We start from the raw sequence: 23540 nt of genomic DNA, 5'->3' as shown, positions 1-23540 counted from the left end.
AACATGATTGGAAACGTGCCATAATGTTTGACAAAAATGGAAACGTACGTTTTCTCTCGAATACAACACACTAAGTAAGTACCTATATTGAATACAAGAACGAGGACGGACGGACAGACGGACGGACATGGCGAAACTATAAGGGTTCCTTGTTTACTACGGAACCCTAAAAAAGCAGGACGTTTAACAACTCTTGCTCGAGCACAATATGAATAAACCATCATCAAACAACATAATAAGCTTAAATCTTAAATTGATATGCATAAAGACTTGTGACAACTTGACAAGTTATATTTACGACTGGGTACAAATTGGCTACTATCATGAACGTCTAAACACTCTACCAGACGAAGTGTCTAAAAAAGCTCAAGTTGCGGCAGCCACATCATTATCAATCGATAGACGTCCACTGCTGGACATAGATCTCTTGTAGTGACTTCCACACACCACGGTCTTGCACCGCCTGAATCCAGCGACTCCCTGCGAGTCGTTTGATGTCGTCATCGATGATCGAGGGGTGCGAAGGGATTTCTACCGCGCGGGAGGAAGCGATTGATCAGTCAGTCACATTGTTTGTCTAGGCAATCGTCAAAAATGACGAGGAGGCTTATTCAAAGGTCTTTTCGAGCTTAACCTATAATCCTAATAATTAATTGGTAGTCAAAGATCGAAGCTCAATTTTATGAAGTCATGTTTTCCTAGGTAGACCTTCATATGGATGTGTTTAAAGTTTGATTAACTCGACGTGGTGATTAAAGTTTAATCTTTAAACTTTAAACTTTAATCACCACGTCTCTATGCACTCTTGGCAACATTCAATGTCAAAGTCAAGAATACATAGAGACAGACAGACAGACAAAAATGAAAAAAATTACAGTTTTAGGTTCAGTATCGATTATAAAGTGCCCTCGAAAGAATTTTCAAAATAGGCATCTTCTTAGGCTGCATCATCACTTGCCACCAGGTTTGATTGCAGCCAAGCGCTGGTCTGTAATATAAAAAAAAAATCAGGTCAAATGTAGCCAAGAACAAGATCTGTACAAGCAGACTCGACTCTTTCTCTTGTTCGTCCACTACGAGTAGTGTTTTTGTAAAGTACGAAGCCAGAAGCTCTCTAAACATATCCTGGAGTGGGAGGTGATGGATGAGGCAAGCATACGGAGCCGAAAGCATGCATGCCGAGCATGCCGAGTGGAACGAAGAGGCGAAGCGCCTATATTAAAAACCCCCATGTAACCGTAAGCTAACATTTAATGGTTTTGTATTGACCCGATAATATAGCCCATGTCCATCCCTCTAATAGAATCAAGTAGGTTATAGGTATTGACTCGCCTCATATGCGTCTAATCAATATTGTCACAATTTGAAACACTATTTTTAGAAAACGGGGTTTCTAGTAAACTTTGTCGTTGGACATGTAAACTTTTCGATATTTTATGTAGTAGGTCCACCGTACAAAACTGCCATCAGGGGGATTAGATACTTATCGAGTGTAGACCGTAGATTATCTAGTGTTAGAGTTTAGGTACCTATCTAAGTCACGAGTATCTAAAGGTCGCGAGGCGCGACCTGGTTTCTGTTATTTTACTGGCATTTATGTCTCTGAAGTGTTACCCTATAGGAAGTGGGTGGATGAGGAAGGCGGAGGACCGTGCCACGTATGTGGTGGCGTGCTCTTGGGAAGACCTACGTCCAGATGTGGACGCAAGCAGGCTAATTTGCTAACAGCATTCTAAGGCCCGGCTTCTACTTATGCGATTGTAATCACTAATCAGTAGACCAATCAAATTTTTTAAAGATGACGTGATAATTTTTCACGTCATCTATTAAGAAACTGATTGGTCTACTAAACACCACTCCACCCGTTTCACTTTTGATTGATACCAAAAGCGAAAAATGGAACTCTTTATTGAAGGAGAAACTCGTCAGGACAACGGTCGATACTCCATCAATAATTCAGAATCCGCCCGCGTTTTCACAGTGTGTTAATTTCACACGGCTAGACCACAGGCCAGACTACCCGCCACGGTGTAGCGTTCAATAATAGGTATCAATCTATTTTAAATGCCAAGTAAAACTTTTGCAGCTTATATTATTAATTCAGTTTAAATCATTCTCCGTAAAACACACAGCTGGCCCTGAGTTCGTACCAATTTGTGGCGGCATTAAGGTACAAGTCCGTATCCGACTGCAGGCAGCAGCAAGAGGCAGCTTTTTTTTTAATTTATAGAACAGCGCTTGGCTGCAATCAGACTTGCTGGCAAGTGATGATGCAGCCTAAGATGAAACGCGCTTGCCTAGAAGATGCCTATTTCACTCTTGACATGAAGGAATGTATTTATAACTAGCTGATCCCCGCGGCTTCGCCCGCGTAGATTTAGGTTTTTAAAGATCCCGTATAGCCTATGTCACTTAGGAATAATGTAGCTTTCTACTGGTGAAAGAATTTTAAAAATCGGTTCAGTAGTTCCAAAGATTACCCCCTACAAACAAACTTAACGACATTACCTCTTTATATAATAAGTATATATAAATAGTATGGAAGACTAGCTGATCCCCGCGGCTTCGCCCGCGTAGATTTAGGTTTTTAAAGATCCCGTATAGCCTATGTCACTCAGGAATAGTGTAGCTTTCCACTGGTGAAAGAATTTTTAAAATCGGTTCAGTAGTTCCAAAGATTACCCCCTACAAACAAACTTAACGACATTACCTCTTTATATAATAGTATAGATAGATATATTTTTGTAATATAAATTATCTCCTGCTTAGTTTACTAGTGGTTAAGCCACAAACTTACATACAAACCTCCTTTTATAGATGTTATAGTTCTCATAAATAATCCTCGGAGTCTAAGCTCTTGCCAGATGATATTATTATTAAGCATTAAAAAAATTTGAATACTTAGTACAAGTAATCCTAATCAGATACGTTTTATCATCCATTAAGCCTATCTGTGTTTATTTGATACGAGTTATAACAAGTCTTTCAGTGTCAAGTAGCCTAGGATTCAGAAAACTTGACCTATCTACTGCTGATAACGCTTATATAATCTTCTAAATATATAAAAGGAAAAGGTGACTGACTAACTGACTGACTGATCTATCAACGCACAGCTCAAACTACTGGACGGATCGGGGTGAAATTTGGCATGCAGATAGCTATTATGACGTAGGCATCCGCTAAGAAAGGATTTTTGAAAATTGAATCCCTAAGGGAGTGAAATGGGGTTTTGAAATTTGTTTAGTCCACGCGGACGAAGTCGCGAGCATAAGCTAGTCTCGATAAAGATAATACAGTCATCTGTAAGTCAAAGGTCTTCTCACTTTACACGGCATTACTCGACGCCGACTCTACTCCGACTCGACTCACAGTAAAACATAAAAATGTGAGCTCGTGTGGAATTTTCAACATTTAATTGAAAGAAGTTCGCAGCGTGTGGTCTACGTATTGTACACTAATTCTTTCAGAACGAAAATTCCACCGTGAGGCACACGATATAAAGCTTTCCATGATTTACTGATGTCAGTCGAGTCGGAGGAGAGTTGGCGTCGAGTTTGTGTAATGTGCGAAGACCATAATCCAATCTTATTGTAATCTTAGTACCTACTAACAAAAAAACATTGTCATCTTACAGAAAACAATGGAAAATGGCCGTGAACCATGCGAAGAGGTCATATATAAAAAAGTATTGCCAAAACTCAGCCAGCGAGTGCCAAAAATCCTCGAAAATTCAACGGAAGACTTGGCAAAACTGAACCAATTAGTTGATACGTTGGAACCAAATCACCGAAGCCTTTTGGACAGGATAACATTCGAGAGTGAGAAGATTAAAGGGAGTCACAGTGCATCTTCATCGAGAAGAAATAGCGACGATGGAGGTAGAACTAAGAGGGAATTTAGAGAAGGTAAGTGATAGGAGAACTAAAGTGACCGACATAGCTCAACGGGTTGCGAAGCTGAAGTACTTAGTTGAAGAGCTATGCCAGCGCTGGACTGTCCGGTTCACAATGATGATGATGAAGTGATAGGTTGATTGAATAGACATAACTTACCATAATATCATGATCACCCCATAGCCAGCTCACTACAGAACACGGGTCTCCTCTCAGAGTGAAAAGGGTTTTGGTCATAGTCTACCACGCTGGCCATGTGAGGATTGGTACACTTCACACACCTTTGAGAACATTATGGAAAACTCTCAGACATGCAGGTTTCCTCACTATGTTATTCCTTCACCGTTAAAGCAAGTGATATTCAATTACATAACTCCGAAAAGGTAGTGGTGAGTGCCCGGGATCGAACCCCTGACCTCCGATTAGAAGGCGTAGTTTTAGATTCATAGGTCTTAATACACCTTGCCCTTTTAGCTTGCGTTAGGCGCATGAACTAACCAAACGTACCTATCCCTGGCAATAGCGCATGCACCAAACTCTTTTTTATCGCTGGTAAATGCGTTTACGCATGTGTATCCCCCATGCATCAACGCCTGTGGTGTACACAATAACGCACGCACTCTCTTACATCTCTCTTGCATTGACGCACACGCAAAAAAATCGTAAACGCATGCACTATTTGCATGCATTGCTTCGGCAGCTCACATTATTAATATGCGTATACCTCTATGCAAGTTGACCACCAGTGACCCAAATTATGATACCTATTAGTGATACCTAATATAGAATATCGATTTGATTGTTTTGAAATAAAACAATAAGTACTTTCACTTGAAGCACGAGGCCGAATTTAAGGTTAGGTATGCGGATTTAGAAAATTATTATCAAGAGTATGTACAGGACAACTATTTATGCTATAGGTGTATCAATCATCATAATAAGTATTTCGAAATGTGCCTATTCTTGGTGCTGTTTTAAATGCAAATCTATGAAACATCACTTTTTATTACATTTTGATGAATGTAATAAAAACTGTACACATCGATACCACTAACTTTAATAATTACCTACTACTTAATTCATAAAGAGAGCTGGCTAGTTTTTAAGTCACTTCTATATTTACTGCCTTTCTATCAAATTTCCTTCCATTTTTAGGGTTCCTTTCCTCAAAAGGAAAAACGGAACCTTATAGGATCACTTAGTTGTCTGTCTGTCTGTCTATCGGTCTGTCAAGAAACCTATAGGGTACTTTCTGTTGACCTAGAATCATGAAATTTGGCAGGTAGGTAGGTCTTATAGTAGACATTCGGGGAAAATCTACCGTGAATTTGTGGTTACATCACACAAAAAAAAATTGTGGTCTAATTAGCTAGTATTTTCAATTTTCAATGAAAGGTCTTCATCTGTGCATTCTAAAACAGATTTTTATTTATTTCTATGAATGAATGAATGAATGAATGAATGAATTATTTATTTATTCAATAAAATGCAGGTACAATAGGTTGAAACAATGTTTGATGAGCCTTATACATAGTAAGCTAAGCATAGTAGTTTTTGAATTATCGTGCAAAATGTCGAAAAAATACGACTAGAACGGAAATAAATAAATAGTACGGAACCCTCGGTGCGCGAGCTTGACTCGCACTTGGCCGGTTTTTTACTTTTCTTCCTAATTTTATAGACGGAACGAGCTCTGAACCTCCTACCGCCAACATAACCAATTACAATGCGTGGAATGACCTCGCAAGTTCAACTTCCACCACGCGAACAGAACTGAGTGGTTCCGACAGTGCAGTAGACGATCAGGTACACACAGCCATGAACCTTTAAGGTGACGCAGTATTGCAGACGAAATTGCCGGTGCACGTGGGTAACCTGTTTGCTTTTCACCTGACATTGTTTGAAAAAGGTGAGAGGCAGAGACGTTGGGGTCCCAAAGTCCTGGAATAGCGACCTCGCACCGGAAGACGCAGTGTTGGAAGACCCTCCCGCCAGGTGGACGGACGACATCAGACGAGTCGCAGGTAGCCGCTGGATTCAAGCGGCGCAAGACCGTGGCGTGTGGAAGTCCCTACAAGAGACCTATGTCCAGCAGTGGACGTCTATCGGTTGATGATGATGATGATGAATGTTAAAATGTTTAGAATTTTCACAATCCTAATCCAAGGAAAGGATTAAGAATTCTAGTTCATGTAGAAACTAATCAATTATTTAGTCACGTTCCTACCATTAGTGCCATTAGGTAGGTAAGGTTGTGGTCAAGCAAGTAAGCAACGGTAATAATTGGTGAAGGAAAACGTCGTAAGGAAACCTGCATGACTTGATTTCTCCATAATGTTCTCTGAGGTGTGTGAAGTTTGCCAATCCGCACTTGGCCAGCGTGGCTATGGCCAAACCCCTTCTAATTCTGATAAGAGACCTGTGCTCTGTAGTGAGCTGGCGATGCATTGATCGTGATAATGGATAGGTACATATAGATCACTAGCTTATGCTCGCGACTTCGTCCGCTTGGACTACACAAACTTCAAACCCCTATTTCACCCCCTTAGGGGTTGAATTTTCAAAAATCCTTTCTTACCGGATGCCTACGTCATAATACCTATCTGCATGTCAGATTTCAGCCCGATCCGTCCAGTAGTTTAAGCTGTGCGTTGATAGATCAGTCAGTCAGTCAATCCTTTTATATATTTAGAAGACAAAAGGTGTGATCATAGTAATATGAAAAGCTCCAATTTATTTATAGTTCCCAACTCGCCGTCGAAGTCACGATTCTGCAATACCCAATACTCTCGTCCAACGGTCTGCTTGGAAATCCGTAGACAATCTAGCTCCCGACTCAGCGTTTGGCACCTCGCTGGCTGATATTATGGAAAGCCCTACCAATAAGGTAACTATTCTTCTAGTCGCGAATTTATATGATAACTTACGTACACCTACACCCTAACAGCGATCACGCACTCATCCGTTCCAAATCCGTGAAAATACTGATATAAAAAATATCAACGACATAATATGCTACCATACAAAACAAAAAGGAACGTATTTTCACGGACTCGGATCGGATGAGTGCGTAACCGCCGTAAGGCCGTCTGTGCATTCGTCCGTGAAATCACGGATTCCGTAAAAATACTAATCGAATGAGTACACCACAAAACACAAAATATGACAGGGTAAAAAAAAGAGATCTTGAAAGGTACCTACAATAAAACATATTTCATTCATTCATTCATTTTATTCTTCTTACGGCAGATTGAGACTAACAGCTGAGACTCTTTTGAAATAATTTGGCTTCATACTAAGTAGATAATTATGGCGTTTGCTTTGTTATTGCTTTGTTATGCATTCGTCCGTGAAATCACGGATTCCGTAAAAATACTAATCGAATGAGTACACCACAAAACACAAAATATGACAGGGTAAAAAAAAGAGATCTTGAAAGGTACCTACAATAAAACATATTTCATTCATTCATTCATTTTATTCTTCTTACGGCAGATTGGAGACTAACAGCTGAGACTCTTTTGAAATAATTTGGCTTCATACTAAGTAGATAATTATGGCGTTTGCTTTGTTATTAGATCTACCTTCGAGATGACTTAAACTCTTCACGTGACAGTTCAGAAGAGCGCAGAGCTAAGTTGAATTGGCGACTGCTAAGGAATGCTGCTTCGGCTGCCATGATGTTTAATAAAAGGGATACGGCGTTACCTGGCACTCCACTGCCTAGTTTTCAAGTACATACCTACTTATCAAAATCCTCTCATTTTTTGTATAGTTGTTGAGGGCGGGCGGTGCATTTCGCACGCTGCATGTTGCACCATACAGATTCGACTTGTTTCAGCGGATTACAGCAAATTAAGCTTTTGGTTCATTGTACCTCTCATTTTTATTCGACTACCGCGTAGGTTATATATAGTCCGCGACATGTTGAGATGGCAATCGGGGTATGAGGCGGGGGTACGCCTCCCACACCTGCACGTCATCCGCGCTCGCCCGCGGCAGGTTAGCGCGGTGGCTGTGCATTCCCTCCCCGATTACCATCTCGACCTGTAGCGTTTGTAGGTACGTGTATATTGGTTCACCTGTTCCTTCATCATGATCAATTCAAATTTCAAGTGATTCAAAAACTATGATGCATAAAAATGCGCATGTCCTGTCATATGATACCCCACTTGATAAAGTTATCTTACTTCGAAAATTGAAAATAATAATTATTATTAGTTCATGACCACAATTTTTTTTTTGTGTGATGTAACCACAAATTTACGGTTTTCAGATTTTTCCCCGAATGTCTGCTATAAGAACTACCTACCTGCCAAATTTCATGATTCTAGGTCAACGAAGGGAAGTACCCTGTAGGTTTCTTGACAGACCGACAGACAGACAGACAACAAAGTGATCCCATAATGGTTCCGTTTTTCCTTTTGAGGTACGGAATCCTAAAAATATATAGATGTACCTACTTACAGTTTTAATTTAATAACAAGATCAAGATCTGATTATGTATATTCTAAAAATATTTAATATTGAGAATACGAATCATTAATCTTTTAGAATTTTAATGCGATAGTAAGAATTTGCTTTTTTAAGTTAACCTATAAATTAACAGGCTAAGTTAGTTATTTAAATTTGCGCTAACTACGGAGTAGGTAATAGTAATGACCGCCGGAAAATTTAAATGTTACTGAATAGAACATAATATAATAATATAAATAATATGTATTTCATTTCATTATATAATTATTATTATTCATTAACCTCAGTTAAAAACGAGTAGTAAACGAGAGCACTCGTATATCCACACAAGCCTTACTGATAAAAAATAATTATGTGAATAATATTAAATGTGAAGAATCATACGTCAATTTTATTTTTTTGAGTTTTCCAGTAATTGTATCAGATTTTAGTGATGAAAATAACTAGGACCCACGGTGGTCTTTTCCTAATTTCCAAAGTCAGAACTTCGACTCAAAGTTCGGCCAGTCAATTCCGGCCCATACCTACATAAACTATATCTATAGCATAAACAAGGAAACAGGAAAAGTAACCTGAACGAGTAGAGTTCGAAAACATAACATGAATTTGGCATCTCCAACTGTTTTACGTTTCTTCCAGTCAAAACCTAGCAGCCAAAGTTCCAACTACCCCAGAGAAGAACGAAATCCTTCTGTACCAAATGGTTCGAAAGGACAAGAGGAAAATGTCGGAGAAACTAGTTTAGAGGTAAGTGTATTTCATATCAATCTAAATACAGAATTCTTTCACGTCTCATTTAGGCACTTGTCCCACCACCGACGAGGAAACGACTAGCTATTGATTATTTTCTCCAGTGATGTGGTTATGATAAGTCTATGATTTTCTCGCTTTGTAAAAGTACAATCAATGAATGATTCCGTGTCAATAAAAGAAATATATAATACAAGCTGATGCCCGCGACTTCGTACGCGTGGATTTAGGTTTTCCTGTGGGAACTCTTTAATTTTTCGGGATAAAAAGCCTATATCACTCCCCAGGTTTAAAGCTATACCCAAGCAAAAAATCACGTCAATCTGTTGCTACGTTGCGACGTGATTGTAGGACAAACCAACAAACCAACAACAGAAATCTCTTACCACTATAGTTTGTCATAGTGACAAAAGCTATCCTATAAAATAAACCCGCATAGCGTCGCTCTCTTGGCGGTCAAAACATTCACACAGTTTGCGCAGAAACCAACAAATTCCTGAAAGGCCGGCACGCATTGTCGTTTCCTCTGGTGCAGCAATTATTCATGGGCGGCTGTGAAGTGACTCGCCTGCTCGTTTGCTCGCTATTTTTATTTTTAAAAACTATCTGTAATAATCCTAAGCGCGCTCATAAAGTTGATTCTATACAGATGAAACCTGAAACAAGCCCTGAAACTCATTTCTCGAAATTTGAAAGAGGTCTAAATCAATTTCAGGGCTTGGACCCAGATTCCTTGATGTTTCGAGATGGCAGACGCCGTATAGATATGGTTCTCGCGTATGAAGAAGAAGATTATGGTGTGATGACAGAACTGGAGGCGCGGAAGAGAGAATACAGACGGACATTCCAAGTAAGGTGTAAAGAATAACGGCCAATTGATTTAACATACCATAAAATATATACCATACAAAACCATTAACAATTGAGTATAGAGTTTAGAGGCCGATAATAAGTTTATCTCACACTTGCATATTAAAAAAAATCTAAACGTCTGTATGCACGCCGTGTCCGCCAGTCCGTCTGTCTGTCAGCAGGCTGTACCTATCTCATGAACCATTACGGATAAGGAGTTCAACTTTTCACAGAAAATGGCCGTCATGCAAATTAAAATAAATTAAAAAGTATTATTTCTTGTACAATGATCGGAAACCCATCGTGTGCACAGTCCGACGCGCACTTGACCGGTATTTTAACCTTCTGGGCTTTCTGATCGTCGTCGTGTTATTCATGCTCAAAATGTCGATCATCATTCACGCGATAAACTTATTCTCATAGATCTCTATAAAATATTTTATTAGTTTCATATCTCTAGTTAAACTTTCAGGAAAATCTAATAAAAGAAGGCCTTGAATTAGAATTGGAGAACAAGTGCCTATCGTTTGACGGTAAAACATGGTTCCTGAAAATTCACATTCCTTGGAAAACTGAGATGCGGCTGGCTGAAGTTTTAAGCATGAAGTTACCTACGAAAAGATTCATTACCATATCTGTAAGAGCCTGGGTAAGACCCCTTTCCTATATTATAGGATTATCATCATCATAATCAACCGATAGACGTCCACGGACTACTGCTAAACACAGGTCTCTTTTAGGAACTTTCACACCCCACAGTCTTGCCCCGTCCGAATCCAGCGACTCGTTTGATGTTGTCTGTCCACCCAGTGGGCGTCTTCCAACGCTGTGCTTTCCGGTGCGAGGTCGCCATTCTAGCGCCTTAGGACCCCAACTTCTATCGGTTTTTCGAAATATGTACCGTGCCCATTGCCACTTCAGCTTCGCAACGCGTTGAGTTATGTCGATTACCCTGGTTCTCCTACAGATCTTCTCATTTCAGATTTGATTATCTGGAGAAACTCCAAGCGTAGCTCTCCATCGCCCGCTTATAGCTTTACTACAACCATACTGAATTCAACCCCATTGAAAATAGGACCAGGTTTATTATTTTAGTCTTCTATAAGACTTTGTTGCCACATTCACCATAATTAACTAAGCAACTACATAACACTCCTGCCTTTAATACGTCCTGTCATATTAAATTCCTGAGCAAAGCCATTGCCTGTTTATATACAAGTTGAAAAGATTGGATGACATGGGCTCTCCCTGATGAACTCGACATTATAATATCAACCCATTGCATTTCTGACTTCTTGGCTTTCTGACTGATCTTGACTTTTACCGATTCTAATATTCGATTTTCAAGGGTGATGAGGTTGAAGCAGAATTAGACAAACATTGGCGCACAAAGTTTCGCCACAAATGGAAAAATTTGTACGAGTATGAGCACGCAAGAATCGAACCTGAACCCTCGTTTAACAACGCAACTGACAAACCTGGTGTCAAGAGGGAGGAACAGTAAGTTTTACAGAGATTTTTAATAAAGTTATTGATTTTTTTTCTTGTTATAATTTTCAATAATAAGTAAATTTTCAGATTCCTAGTGAAAGATAGATACACTCAATTTTCACCAGCTCAACGCAGCCTATTAGTCATGCAAATATTACTTCGAGCAAAATATGACAATAATGATACTAAGGTAAGTTAACATAAGTGATATTAAGTATATACTCCAACTTCAATTCAATTCATTTCAAATTTCTTTATTGCGAATATGAATACACAGTGGAGATGTTACAAAAACAGAAAAATACAGCCAAATTCTGCCTATTAGCATGCAATATGTTACGATATACCTAATAACGTGTACATAGTTTTGATAAAATTAGTCACATTAAATATGTACTTAGTTACAAAAAATTAGATGATATTTTCGATTTGTAATTTTTATGTTCTAGAATAAGTTTGGTATTTTTGTTTTTTGTATCTTCCTATTAAATAAATTAGTTCATGACCAAAAAGTGTTATACAAATCATAAATGTTATAAATGATATAAATAGAAAAGATTAACTAAAAATAAAAGTTACAAAAAATAATACAAAAATATTATAAGTAATGGTAAACTTAATATTATAACTAATGGTATGACATTTTTAGAAGAACCAAAGTTACAAAAAATAATACAAATTTAATATTATAAGTAATGGTAAACTTAATATTATAACTAATGGTATGACATTTTTAGAAGTACCAAAAACAGTAAATACTGAATATATTCTAACGCAGACTTTTGGTGCAATAAATTCCACGTATGATATAAATTACCAGTAAAATAAAGATTCACATATTAAATCGCAAAGGAAACAAAATGTTAAAATTTCTTAATTAATTTTAATACATGTTACTTTGTTAAGAGCATATACAATTATACAACATAATATGGTCAAATACCTAGGTATTTTTTTGAGTATCCGAATAAAAATAAAAATAAGTGCACTACAAGATATGAAATAAATTAATTCCATGATAATCATCGTAGCTAGGTAGGTATATGAATAAAAATGAATCGCCGAAATGTACGTAGGTACACCCGTAACTTCTAAACGACTGCACCAAATTGGTTGGTTATTTTTCTGTTTTGTTTGTAATTATTATTGGACAAGGGTTGTATGGAAGAAATTTTTTGGAAAATTCACGAGAAAAGACAGCTCCCGCGGGACGCGGTTGAAGTCGCGGGCAATGGATATTTTATTATAAAAAGTTCCATGTTAATAGTATATAAACCATTTTAGTAATATTAAGGTAATATTTTTGCAATTATTTTGGTTTTTCAGTTGGGTATCCGGCGGTTACTTAACGACGGCACATATTTGGCATGTTTTCCTCTTCATGAAGGCAGATATGACTTGGATATGGAGGATAAAGCTCAAACAGATCGGCGTGTAGGTATTTTTATATTTTAATTTCACTCATAATAAGCTACTTCTTTTTCCTAGAGTTTCCCGGATTATGCAAGAACTCCTGCTACTTAGTGCTTTTATTTGTTACTTCCATTTTGCACGTTCTATTGCATCCTCTTTTGAAGGTCAACACCTTCAAAAAGAGGATGCAATAGATCGTTTATAGATTACTAGCTGATGCCCGCAACTCCAAACGCGTGGATTTAGGTTTTTAATCCAAATCCACGCGTAAAATCAAAGAGTTCCCACGAAATCCCGTGGGAAATCTCGTTTTTGATTTTCCGGGATAAAAAGTAGCCTATGTCATTCTCCAGGTCTTAAACCATGCAAAAAATCACGTCAATCCGTTGCTCCGTTGCGACGTGATTGAAGGATAAACCAACAAACGAACAAACCAACAAATGAATATCAATAAACAAACACTTTTGCATTTATAATATTGGTTGTGATTTCCAGACAAGTAACACTTCTTCGTCATATATCTCGATAAAACAAATGATTGATTTTAGAGGTTTCTTCTGGCATCAATCTGGTGTCAAGTAACGTTTGAAAAATTCTTTAGGCTAGATCTTATGAGTTTATCAGTCACCGCATAATCCATCTAGTGTCTTTCATCAGCAATCCTAAATTCAACTGATGCCAAAATGATCACGTTACTTATAGTATGTTCTTCCATAGCTTCTGTACCTGGAATGGGCGCGTCCCTGCAAATGGTATAAGAAGCAGCCACTCTGGCTTATCAGAAGATACTTCGGAGAGAAGATCGGCCTGTACTTCTGCTGGCTGGGCTTCTATACAAAGATGCTATACCCACCAGCCATTGTTGGGACGTTGTGCTTTCTCTACGGTATTGCTAGCATGAACTCCACTGATAATATTCCCAGGTTAGTTACCCTTCCCCATTTCTTATCTTATTCAGATTCTAACTGGAACGGCTTGAGTATATCACTAACTTCATTAATAGAAGTTGGTAACATAACAAAGTCGTGATTGAAGGAGGTATAAAACTACGCAGTGTTGGCATTTGCGTAGGGTATAAAATTTCAAAAAGAAGATAGTTATCAATTTAGTACGTAGTTTTAATTTCATCTTTTGGCTATGTTACCCTATTCTGTTTTTATTTTAAAAGGTGCACCGTTACGTAGGTCCTAATAAAGGAGAATGATAAAAAATTGAAGACAGGTTTGGACCCTTTACAGATCCTTTTATAAAATCTGTCTTATTCTACTTACCGAAAGATTACGTTACGACACCGTATCTATCGATCTAATCTCAATATCTAACAACTGAGATTTGCAGAAAATAGTATCTAAATACAATAAGATTACAATGCTATGTGGAGTTTTATGGATACAGAAACGATATAAGTAACTGATAAGATCACAGCTGTTTTGTACGATCGACTGATATCTATTTCTGGAAAGGTTCGAATAACGCCAATTTTATGCTCTCCATAAAACATTAACTCCAACACGTAACTGCGCTAAATAAAAACATTACCATCGTCAGCCAGTATTACCTATTCTGAATCTTGCAGTTTCAAAGTTTAGTTCTTCTTAGCGTGCCGTCTTTTTAAACCACTTTAAACGAACGTTGACAAGCATTAGAGTAATTTCAACTTTGTAATACGCTTTGGTATAGCTGTGATAGCGTAGTGGTTAGGACGTCGGCCTTCTAATCGGAGGTCGGGTGTTCGATCCCGTGCACGCACCTCTAACTTTTCGGAGTTATGGGCGTTTTAAGTAATTAAATATCACTTGCTTTAACGGTGAAGGAAAACACCGTGAGGAAACCTGTATGCCTGAGAGTTCTCCCTAATGTTCTCAAAGGCGTGTGAAGTCTACCAATCCGCACATGGCCAGCGTGGTGGACTATGGCCAAACCCTTCTCACTCTGAGAGGAGACCCGTGCTCTGCAGTGAGCTGGCGATGGATTGATCATGATGACGATGAATACGCTCCTCCAAATAATGATGGTGTTTTTTCCAGACCGTTGACGTAAGTTTTTGAGTCATGATCCTACTGCAATCGGGCCTCTTTCTGCCTGCCACTATTGTGTTGAAAAAGTTCATACTTTTTAGGGTTCCGTAGTAAACAAGGAACCCTTATAGATTCGCCATGTCCGTCCGTCCGTCCTTGATTAATCTCAGAGACTATTAGTGCTAGAAATCTGTTATTTGGCATGGGTAAAAATATTAATCACGCCGACAAAGTGGTGAAATAAAATTTTGATATTTTTTTTTAGGGTAGGTCCCCTGCTTGTAAAGTGGGGATGAACTTTATTTTTCTCGTCTACCCCATAGTATGGGGTATCGTTGAATAGGTCTTTTAAAAATACTGTGGGTGTGGGAACATAATTTTATGATTACTAGATCCGTTTGTAAACTATGATGTTTAAAAGTGTTAATTTTTATTAGAGTCAAGTGTCCCCCGTCCCCCCCTCCCCCTCTATCAGCCAAATGGTAGTATAAAGGAACGTGAAAAAATTCGCAGCAGTAGTAGGTATATATAATCAATTTTAAAGGAAAACTATCATGGCTAAGTAGGGTTCAAAGGTTAAGGAGTTACATCTGTTTTTCGAGGATTGTGACTACGGAACCCTACACTGCGCGTGGCCCGCCACGCACTTGGCTGGTTTTTTTTGGTACATCGTGATTCACATATCCTATGGGTATATGTAGGTATTCGAGGAGTATCCTCTTGTATACCTCTATCATGTTTTATTCTATATCATTTACAGTAAAGAAATCTGCGACAGCTACGGCCCTGGCAACACCACATTATGTCCACTCTGCGACAAGGCGTGCCAGTACCAACGTCTCTCAGACTCCTGTCTCTTCGCCAAGATCACGTATCTCTTCGACAATCCAGCGACTGTGTTCTTTGCTATTTTCATGTCTTTTTGGGGTGAGTTTTGGTCACTTCAAACGTATTTCAGTTTCGATAAACCATTAAACGAGATTTTCATGTTCACCCTATGCAGCTTGAGCTGAATTGTTGGTAGTTACAAATCTATGAACTACGTAAATGTCTAAACTCCGAAAGTAATAGAACATTAATAAGATGCAAAATTACAAAATATAAACTGCTGGTGACAAGTTTAAGGGAGGATCCGGATAAGAAGAATTAAATATTGTGCCTTAGAATTTTTACATTTTGATGAACCTGAACGTTCTTTGATATTTTTCAGCAACTACATTCCTTGAGTTGTGGAAAAGAAAACAATCTGTGCTTAGATGGGAGTGGGATTTGGGAAGTGTCGATCAAGTATGTATTTTTATCATATTTGTACATTTTTTCTATTTATTATGAACTAGCTGATGCCCGCGATTTTTTCTACTTATTATGAGTGCTGACAATGCACTCTCTAGGTCTTAAGCTATACCTACCCATGAAAAAATCACTTCGATCCATTGCTCCGTTGTGACGTGATTGAAGGACAAACCAACAAATCAACAAACCACTATTCGCATTTATAACATGGGTAGTGATATGAGTAGTGATTTTTGAAGTCTACACATGCTGCTTCATCCTGATCTGTACGTTCCCAGCACTCGCAGTATTCCCGTATTTTTTACGTTTGCCATATAGTTTCAAGTAGGTACGTAACTAATTATCACCACTATACAAATTAACAATTGTCACCGTCAGTAAGCGTAACATGTTACCTATTCTGAATAAATAATTTGACTTTGACTTTGATATATTTGAGAAATCATACTTTTATTTTTTAGGATGAAGACCCACGCCCCGAGTTTGAGGCCTCTGTGAAAACATTCCGTACTAACCCAGTTACAAGAGAAAAGGAACCGTACCTCCCTACTTGGCAAAAAACCATGCGATATGTGGCCACCAGCTCTGCTGTGCTTTTCATGGTAACTTTTATGAATAGATAAAAAAGGTTTGGTGACAACAGATAGTTTCACAAGAAAGAAGGAGCTTTCTGATTTTCGCCTTTTTATAAAGTTTCAGTTTTTCTTGAGAGTTGTATGGCGGGCATCACTATTTGTGTAATACAATGTCCTTTTTATACATATAATTATCCTCCTCTAATAAAATCAGTTGTCACAAGGGAAATGTTTTAGAAAATTACAAAGTTTAATAAAGTAGAGCACGATTGGATTGACTAAAAATGTTTCAAGCCCACGAATATTTCACCTGTCGACTAAATTGTTCCATTATCAGACACCATACTCTTGAGTACACCGTAACTTTATTTTGATTTCTTTCACTCAACAGATAACAATAGTAATGGGAGCTGTCCTAGGCACCATAATCTACAGAATATCAATGGTGTCGGTCATCTATGGCGGTACTGGGTTCTTCTTGAAGAAGCACGCAAAGATCTTCACGGCTATGACGGCTGCGCTCCTCAACTTGACCATGATCATGATTCTTACGCGGGTATTTTTTTTTATTAGTCCACAAAACTGACTACAACTATTGTATGATAACAAGTTAATAGATATACAGAAATATTAGTTGTTAATTGTGTCTACTAGATGTGGACGTGGCATGCGCGATTAGGTGGTACAATAACTACAGCGCAACAAACACACTTATCAAAACAAACTAAACAAGAACAAAACTTGTACAAATAGTTTCTAACAAACAAAAAGAAAAAAAGGTTAACTTACAACTAACAATTCACAGATTTCCTAACTTACTAGCTTATCAAGGTAGGTACTTAATTTATTACAATTTACTAACTTATCAAGGTACTTAATTTATTTTTTATTGTGGGTATACTGTCACAGAAGATATCTATAACATCTCTATGACAATTTGCAAGGAATTGCATTCTATATAGCGGACTATGATGTCCTAGATATATATTTGTGATTAAAGCTATTATATCGGGGTATATTTGTGATTAAAGCTAAATTATTGCCAATGCATATTTGATTTAAAATTTGATTATTGGGCTCCTATTTTATTAAAGGACATGACCAGTACCTGTCTTCCGACTTGAAAAAATATGCAGGATTTTAACTTTACAGTAAGATCCAAAAATTATAGGCCTATGCATTTATTATTCCGAAAAATGCCATCTGGTATCGAAAGGCAGAGTTAGTTCATGAAACGCTTTAGCGCTATCTGGTATTGAAAGGCGAATTTCGTGACGAAACTTTTTTTATTTTACTCAGTTTTTAGAGCTTTTAAATAAATAGTGCTGATAATAAAACGCAAATGTACAGCGAAGAATATTATTAATCTTTGCTGCACATTGATTGTTGACACCTAGGCAAGCGAACATAGTTCCACTGGTCATGTCCTTTCAAGTGCTATGAACTAGCGTTTCAACCATCAACTGAGTGATTTTCATAATTATTATCGTTCCGTAAATAAGCTTTATAGGATTTTCTTAAAAGTTCTTCACGATTGTGATAGAAGTAGCTGCTAGCTCCTCAAAAAAGTCAAAATGTTTGCTTAACTATAATTGTTTTCTTAATAAACAGCAGAACCTCGAAGCTTGTTCATTTAAAACGGCACTTACATAGATTTTAGTCTATTTTTATTTTTCAGATCTACGCCAAAGTAGCAGTATTTTTAACAAATATCGAAAACCCTCGCACGCAGACTGAATATGAAGATTCTTACACTTTCAAAATTTTCTTCTTTGAATTCATAAACTTCTATTCGTCACTTATCTATATCGCTTTCTTTAAGGTTTGTTTGATTTTACTTATTAAATATCTTATTTTCTTCTTCTAAATATTAAATTATCGTCAAAGTTGATACTAACCAAATGTGCGTATCCCGATTTTAATCTGATCTTTCAATAAAATCTTCAAGAATGAACATCTTGTAAAACTTTGTGTATATTAACTGGTGTGTTTCCACTTGAGACCGTCATTAGCAATAACAATAGGATTAAGTTGTGGCGGGTGAATTCAAAAGCATCAACACTGGTTGGTTTGCAACAAAATATATAAGGTTGAACCGGCTCCATTAAAAATAAATGGGCTCTACTTATGAGTGTTTGGTTTATTAACCCCTATTGTTTACGTGACATGTCGAATGTAATCCTATTGCTAATGACAGTCTCAAGTGGAAACAAGCCAATTAATATTGAATGAATCATATCAGACATTTACTTAATTAGATTTTAGCGTCTTTATTATTTGAACTAGCTGATGCCCGCGACTTCTTCCGCTTGGAATTAGGTTTTAAAATCCCGTGGGAATTCTTTGATTTTTCAAGATAAGCCTATGTCACTCCAGGTCTTTTTCTATACCCATGCAAAAAATCACGTCATTCCGTTGCACCGTTGCGACGTGATTGAAGAACAAACCAACAAACAAACACACTGTCGCGTTTATAAGGGTACTGATTTTCCAGGGTCGTTTCTTCGATTATCCAGGGGATGATCAAGCACGGAAATCGGAGTTCTTCAAGCTTAAAGGGGACATTTGCGATCCCGCTGGTTGTCTTTCCGAGCTGTGTATTCAGCTTGCTATCATTATGATCGGCAAGCAGTGCTTTAATAACTTCGTTGAACTTGGTTACCCGTAAGTTTATCTTATCAGCTTTCTTTTGTTTTTTTAAATCATTGTGCATTAGCAAAAAGATTTATCGAATTCAATATCTATTTTTGACCCCAAAATAACCCTGAGTACTGAGCTAAGCATTCACCTTCTTAGGATTCCGTACCTCAAATGGAAAAACGGAACCCTTATAGGATCACTTTGTTGTCTGTCTGTCGGTCTGTCAAGAAACCTACAGGGTTACTTCCCGTTGACTTAGAATCATGAAATTTAGCAGGTAGGTAGGTCTTATAGCAGACATTAGGGGAAAAATCTGAACACTGCGAATTGAGGGTTACATTATACAAAAAAAATTGTGGTCATGAACTTATAATTTTGATAGGAAATTCCACAACTGGTGGCGTCAGAGATCACACCGAGCAGTCACGAGAGATCCCAATAAACCACACATGGCGTGGGAGCAGGATTATCATTTACAGGACCCTGGAAGATTGGCGCTTTTCGATGAATATCTTGAGATGAGTGAGTTCAATTATCTCCATAAAATAAATCTACCTACAATCAACGAATAGTAATTCTGATATTTGTTCCAACATATTATTTGTCCTATTATAAACACTTATAAAATGTAGTAGGTATATACCTATTTAGTAAGCGGGGTGGACCAACAAATTCCTGAAAGGCCGGCAACGCATTAGTGGTTCCTCTGGTACTGCAAATGTTCATGTGCGGCGGTAACCACTTAACTTTAGGTGACCGGCCTGCTCGTTTGCCCGCCATTTTTATTTTTAAAAAATTGCCGAAACCCTTTTCAAATCACGGTTTCGGTTTTCAATAGGCCAATCCAGCTTTAATGCTGTTTGCAAAATCGTTGACTGATTTAAAAGCTAAGCTGATTCCTAGTTCCATGACTGATTTGCACACAGAATTGGGAGTTAACTTATTCATTTGTTCTGTCCCAAAGACTGTAAGCTAATCAGGGAATTGTGCGTTATGGCGAGTTATTTAAAGTTTCATCATCATCAACATGATCAACCCATCACCGGCTCCCTACAGAACACGGGTCTCGTCTCAGATTGAGAAGGGTTTTGGCCATAGTCTACAACACTGGCGATGTGCGGATTGGTAGACTTCACCACTTTGCGCCAATGGAATGTGCTGGAATGGCGACCTCGCATCGGAAGATGCAGCGTTGGAAAACCCCCACCAGGTGGACGGACGAGATCAGACGAGTCGCAGGGAACCGTTGGATTTAGGTAGCGCAAGACCGTGGCGTGTGGAAGTCCCAACAAGAGACCTATGTCCAGCAGTGAACGTCTACCGGTTGATGATGATGATGATGATGACCACTTTGCCCGGGAACGAACTCCCGACCTCTGATTAGTAGGCGGACGTCCTAGGCTATCAAAGTTTCATACTCCTGTCTTATTTATACAAGCATTGTAACGGAACAATACAATTTACCGCTGGATATAACAGCCATTTTGCTATTTTATTTCATCAGCACAGTAGGTAATAGTTTTAATTTTAAGACTTAAAAGTCATACTTGAACAACTTCTGTATAGATTTAATTTGAAATTTTTTTTCAGTCCTGCAATATGGCTTCGTGACGTTATTTGTGGCAGCTTTTCCTCTGGCTCCACTTTTCGCCCTCCTGAACAACATCGCAGAAATCCGCCTTGACGCATACAAAATGGTCACGCAAGCAAGAAGACCTTTGGCTGAAAGAGTCGAAGATATAGGAGCTTGGTGCGTATGCAAAACCAGACCGTTTCATTGTTATATTACCAGTACCATGCAAAATAGATAGTGGTCAATACCTCGTTTTGGAGTTTATGTTCTGATATACTAAATTGTTACACTTTTAGGTATGGCATTCTGAGAGGCATCACGTACGCTGCCGTAGTTTCTAACGTAAGTTCTTTTGCTTTAATATTAAAATGACTAAAAGCTAATTACTTACTTAGAAGCTAATAACCGAATATCTATTAAATAATCAAACTCACATAGATTTCCGCATAATAACTTGGTACCCTACCTACCCTATATATTTTCATAAAGAACCAGTGGAATTTGGATAGGCTTCTGCTTATTTCCAACGGATAAATTAAATTTTGTGTTTTAAGGTTTAATTTTACCCTATGGTTATCCCATTCATTTAGTAATTAAGTAATTGGATCTATAATATTATTTAGTAATTATTAAGTTTATAAATAGCAATAATGCAATGACGTGTCACCTTAATTTGCAGGCATTTGTGATAGCATACACCAGTGATTTCATACCTCGCATGGTATACAAATACGTGTACTCGCCGGACAACACTCTAGCCGGATATATTGACCACTCGCTTTCACGTAAGTGTACCGGTGTACTCCAGGGCACCCATTTGGGACCAATTGTATACCTCATCTATATCAATGATCTAACTTACAACATTAACTGTGGGTTAATCAGACAAAGTTATAGGTACAATTTCTAAATATTATAATTGTATTCAATAAACTATTGATATTGTAACTATATGCTAATTGTACTAAGTTGACTTGAAATATTTTGTCTTATAACTTCTATAATCTAATCTTAAATCTGTGAAATACAGAGTAAATCAAAGCTTACCTTGATGATACATTCGGAACAAACAAAGCACGGCCAGAAATCAGAAATGTGTGCCTAACGACACTGTAGAATACACTGTAGATCTAAATATTGTAATTATGACATTCAAAGAAACTCATGAATAATAATTTTTTTTCAGTTTTCAATACATCGGATTATAGGGAAGAATGGGGTGCAGATGAGAACGAAGTAGACCCCCCTGTGTGTGCATACAGGGGGTACCGCAACCCACCCCACCACACCGATCCTTACGGCCTCTCCCCACATTACTGGCACGTTTTCGCTGCTAGACTCGCATTTGTTGTGGTTTTTGAGGTAATTCTTTTAATCTTTTTAACAATAAGTTATTACTCTCATCTCATTCTGCAATACTCTGTTAGTATTAAGTTTTTTTACGTCAATTAATTCTTACTCTTCTTTCTCCTTTCGTATCTGATTCGCCATTTGTTTGCTGTTTTTGTTTTTTCTTACATAAATATTTTCTTCTTTCCATCAATATCCTAAAGTCATCAGTGCTCTCAGTCACCAATGTAATCAGCTTTCGCTTTATTTATGACATCCGTTACCGTACGGTTACGGTACGTTTTAGGCAACAAGAGTTTTAGGCATTTTATGTGGAAGTAAAAATATTTATGGTGGAAATAATTGAGTTCGAACTTTAGATAATTATTAGACCCTATGTGTAACCTGGACGAATGCTCAAGGGGAGCTTTTAAATTTTAAAGCTTCAATCAGAAACTTAAAATACCCACTACACTAAGTGAATCTTCTTCCAGCATGTTGTATTCGGTCTGACGGGCCTGATGCAGCTCTTCATACCGGACGTGCCTACGGAGCTACGAACGCAAATGCAGCGGGAGGCACTTCTGGCCAAAGAAGCCAAGTACGAGCACGGCCGGCGCAGGCTGTCCACTGAGTACCACCAGCTGATCAGCCAGAGCAGTGACAGTGGGGGTAGGTTTTTTTTTTGTAACCTTCTTCTCCAGCTTGTGGTGTTTGTTTGACGTGCCTGACGCATATAATATAACCACAGATGAGTAAATATACAAACCTTATAATTTCCGCAAATTGCTAATGCGCGTGGCCATCATTTCAGTGACGTCAAGACTAGACTGAAGTGTCGAGCTAGTAGAAGATATTTTTATTTCAGCGGACGTCAAAATGACGTCATTTAGATAGTAATGAGACATGGTTCCAGCGCAATAGTAATTTGCGGGACTTATAACATAATTTCTACTACAAGCGGGTCCTAGCGTAAGCTAAGACAAACGCTAGAAACAAATAGCATCTTCTTTCTATTACAAATTATGCAATGTCTGCCTAAGTCCATTATAAGAAAAGTAGTTGAACTTGAGTTGAGCAATTCTGGTTAGATTCAGTTTCAAGTTTCAACAATAGAGCCTCAATAGCTCAACGGGTAAAGCAGTGGACTGAAAACCGAAAGGTCGACGGTTCAAGCCCCGCCCGTTGCACTATTGTCGTACCTACTCCTAGCACAAGCTTAACGCTTAGTTGGAGA

At 38.0% G+C, this 23540-nt stretch overlaps 2 protein-coding genes across 3 annotated transcripts in view; one reads left to right on the top strand and one right to left on the bottom strand.

Moving 5' to 3' along the window:
* LOC117985190 (tRNA pseudouridine(38/39) synthase) overlaps positions 1 to 22244 on the bottom strand; it is a 38806-nt gene extending 16562 nt beyond the window's left edge. Inside the window, exon 1 of the mRNA XM_069500724.1 lies at positions 22235 to 22244. The gene's annotated coding sequence lies outside the window, so the exon portion shown is untranslated. The remainder of the gene's footprint in view (positions 1 to 22234) is intronic.
* The window catches only part of LOC117985097 (anoctamin-4), a 30674-nt gene that overhangs the window by 6390 nt on the left and 744 nt on the right, over positions 1 to 23540 (top strand). Inside the window, exons 2-24 of one of the 2 annotated variants that reach the window (XM_069500700.1) lie at positions 3635 to 3905; positions 5575 to 5699; positions 6637 to 6780; positions 7472 to 7627; positions 9009 to 9116; positions 9835 to 9969; positions 10444 to 10608; positions 11320 to 11471; positions 11550 to 11652; positions 12789 to 12896; positions 13593 to 13798; positions 15654 to 15820; positions 16104 to 16180; positions 16648 to 16788; positions 17153 to 17317; positions 18440 to 18583; positions 19256 to 19425; positions 19784 to 19923; positions 20992 to 21151; positions 21271 to 21316; positions 21654 to 21759; positions 22161 to 22336; positions 22798 to 22975. In XM_069500700.1, coding sequence (XP_069356801.1) covers positions 3641 to 3905; positions 5575 to 5699; positions 6637 to 6780; positions 7472 to 7627; positions 9009 to 9116; positions 9835 to 9969; positions 10444 to 10608; positions 11320 to 11471; positions 11550 to 11652; positions 12789 to 12896; positions 13593 to 13798; positions 15654 to 15820; positions 16104 to 16180; positions 16648 to 16788; positions 17153 to 17317; positions 18440 to 18583; positions 19256 to 19425; positions 19784 to 19923; positions 20992 to 21151; positions 21271 to 21316; positions 21654 to 21759; positions 22161 to 22336; positions 22798 to 22975 — 3337 coding nt within the window. In that variant the 5' untranslated portion in view covers positions 3635 to 3640. Of the gene's footprint in view, positions 1 to 3634; positions 3906 to 5574; positions 5700 to 6636; positions 6781 to 7471; positions 7628 to 9008; positions 9117 to 9834; positions 9970 to 10443; positions 10621 to 11319; positions 11472 to 11549; positions 11653 to 12788; positions 12897 to 13592; positions 13799 to 15653; positions 15821 to 16103; positions 16181 to 16647; positions 16789 to 17152; positions 17318 to 18439; positions 18584 to 19255; positions 19426 to 19783; positions 19924 to 20991; positions 21152 to 21270; positions 21317 to 21653; positions 21760 to 22160; positions 22337 to 22797; positions 22976 to 23540 lie in introns of both variants that reach the window. The other variant, XM_034971774.2, reaches the window with a different exon arrangement.

This window comes from Maniola hyperantus, chromosome 9 (genome assembly GCF_902806685.2).
Source record: "Maniola hyperantus chromosome 9, iAphHyp1.2, whole genome shotgun sequence".
In the NCBI taxonomy this organism is placed as follows: Eukaryota; Metazoa; Arthropoda; class Insecta; order Lepidoptera; family Nymphalidae; genus Maniola; species Maniola hyperantus.
Note: the sequence above shows the minus strand (reverse complement) of the source record. Positions and strands in the feature narration are given on the sequence as shown.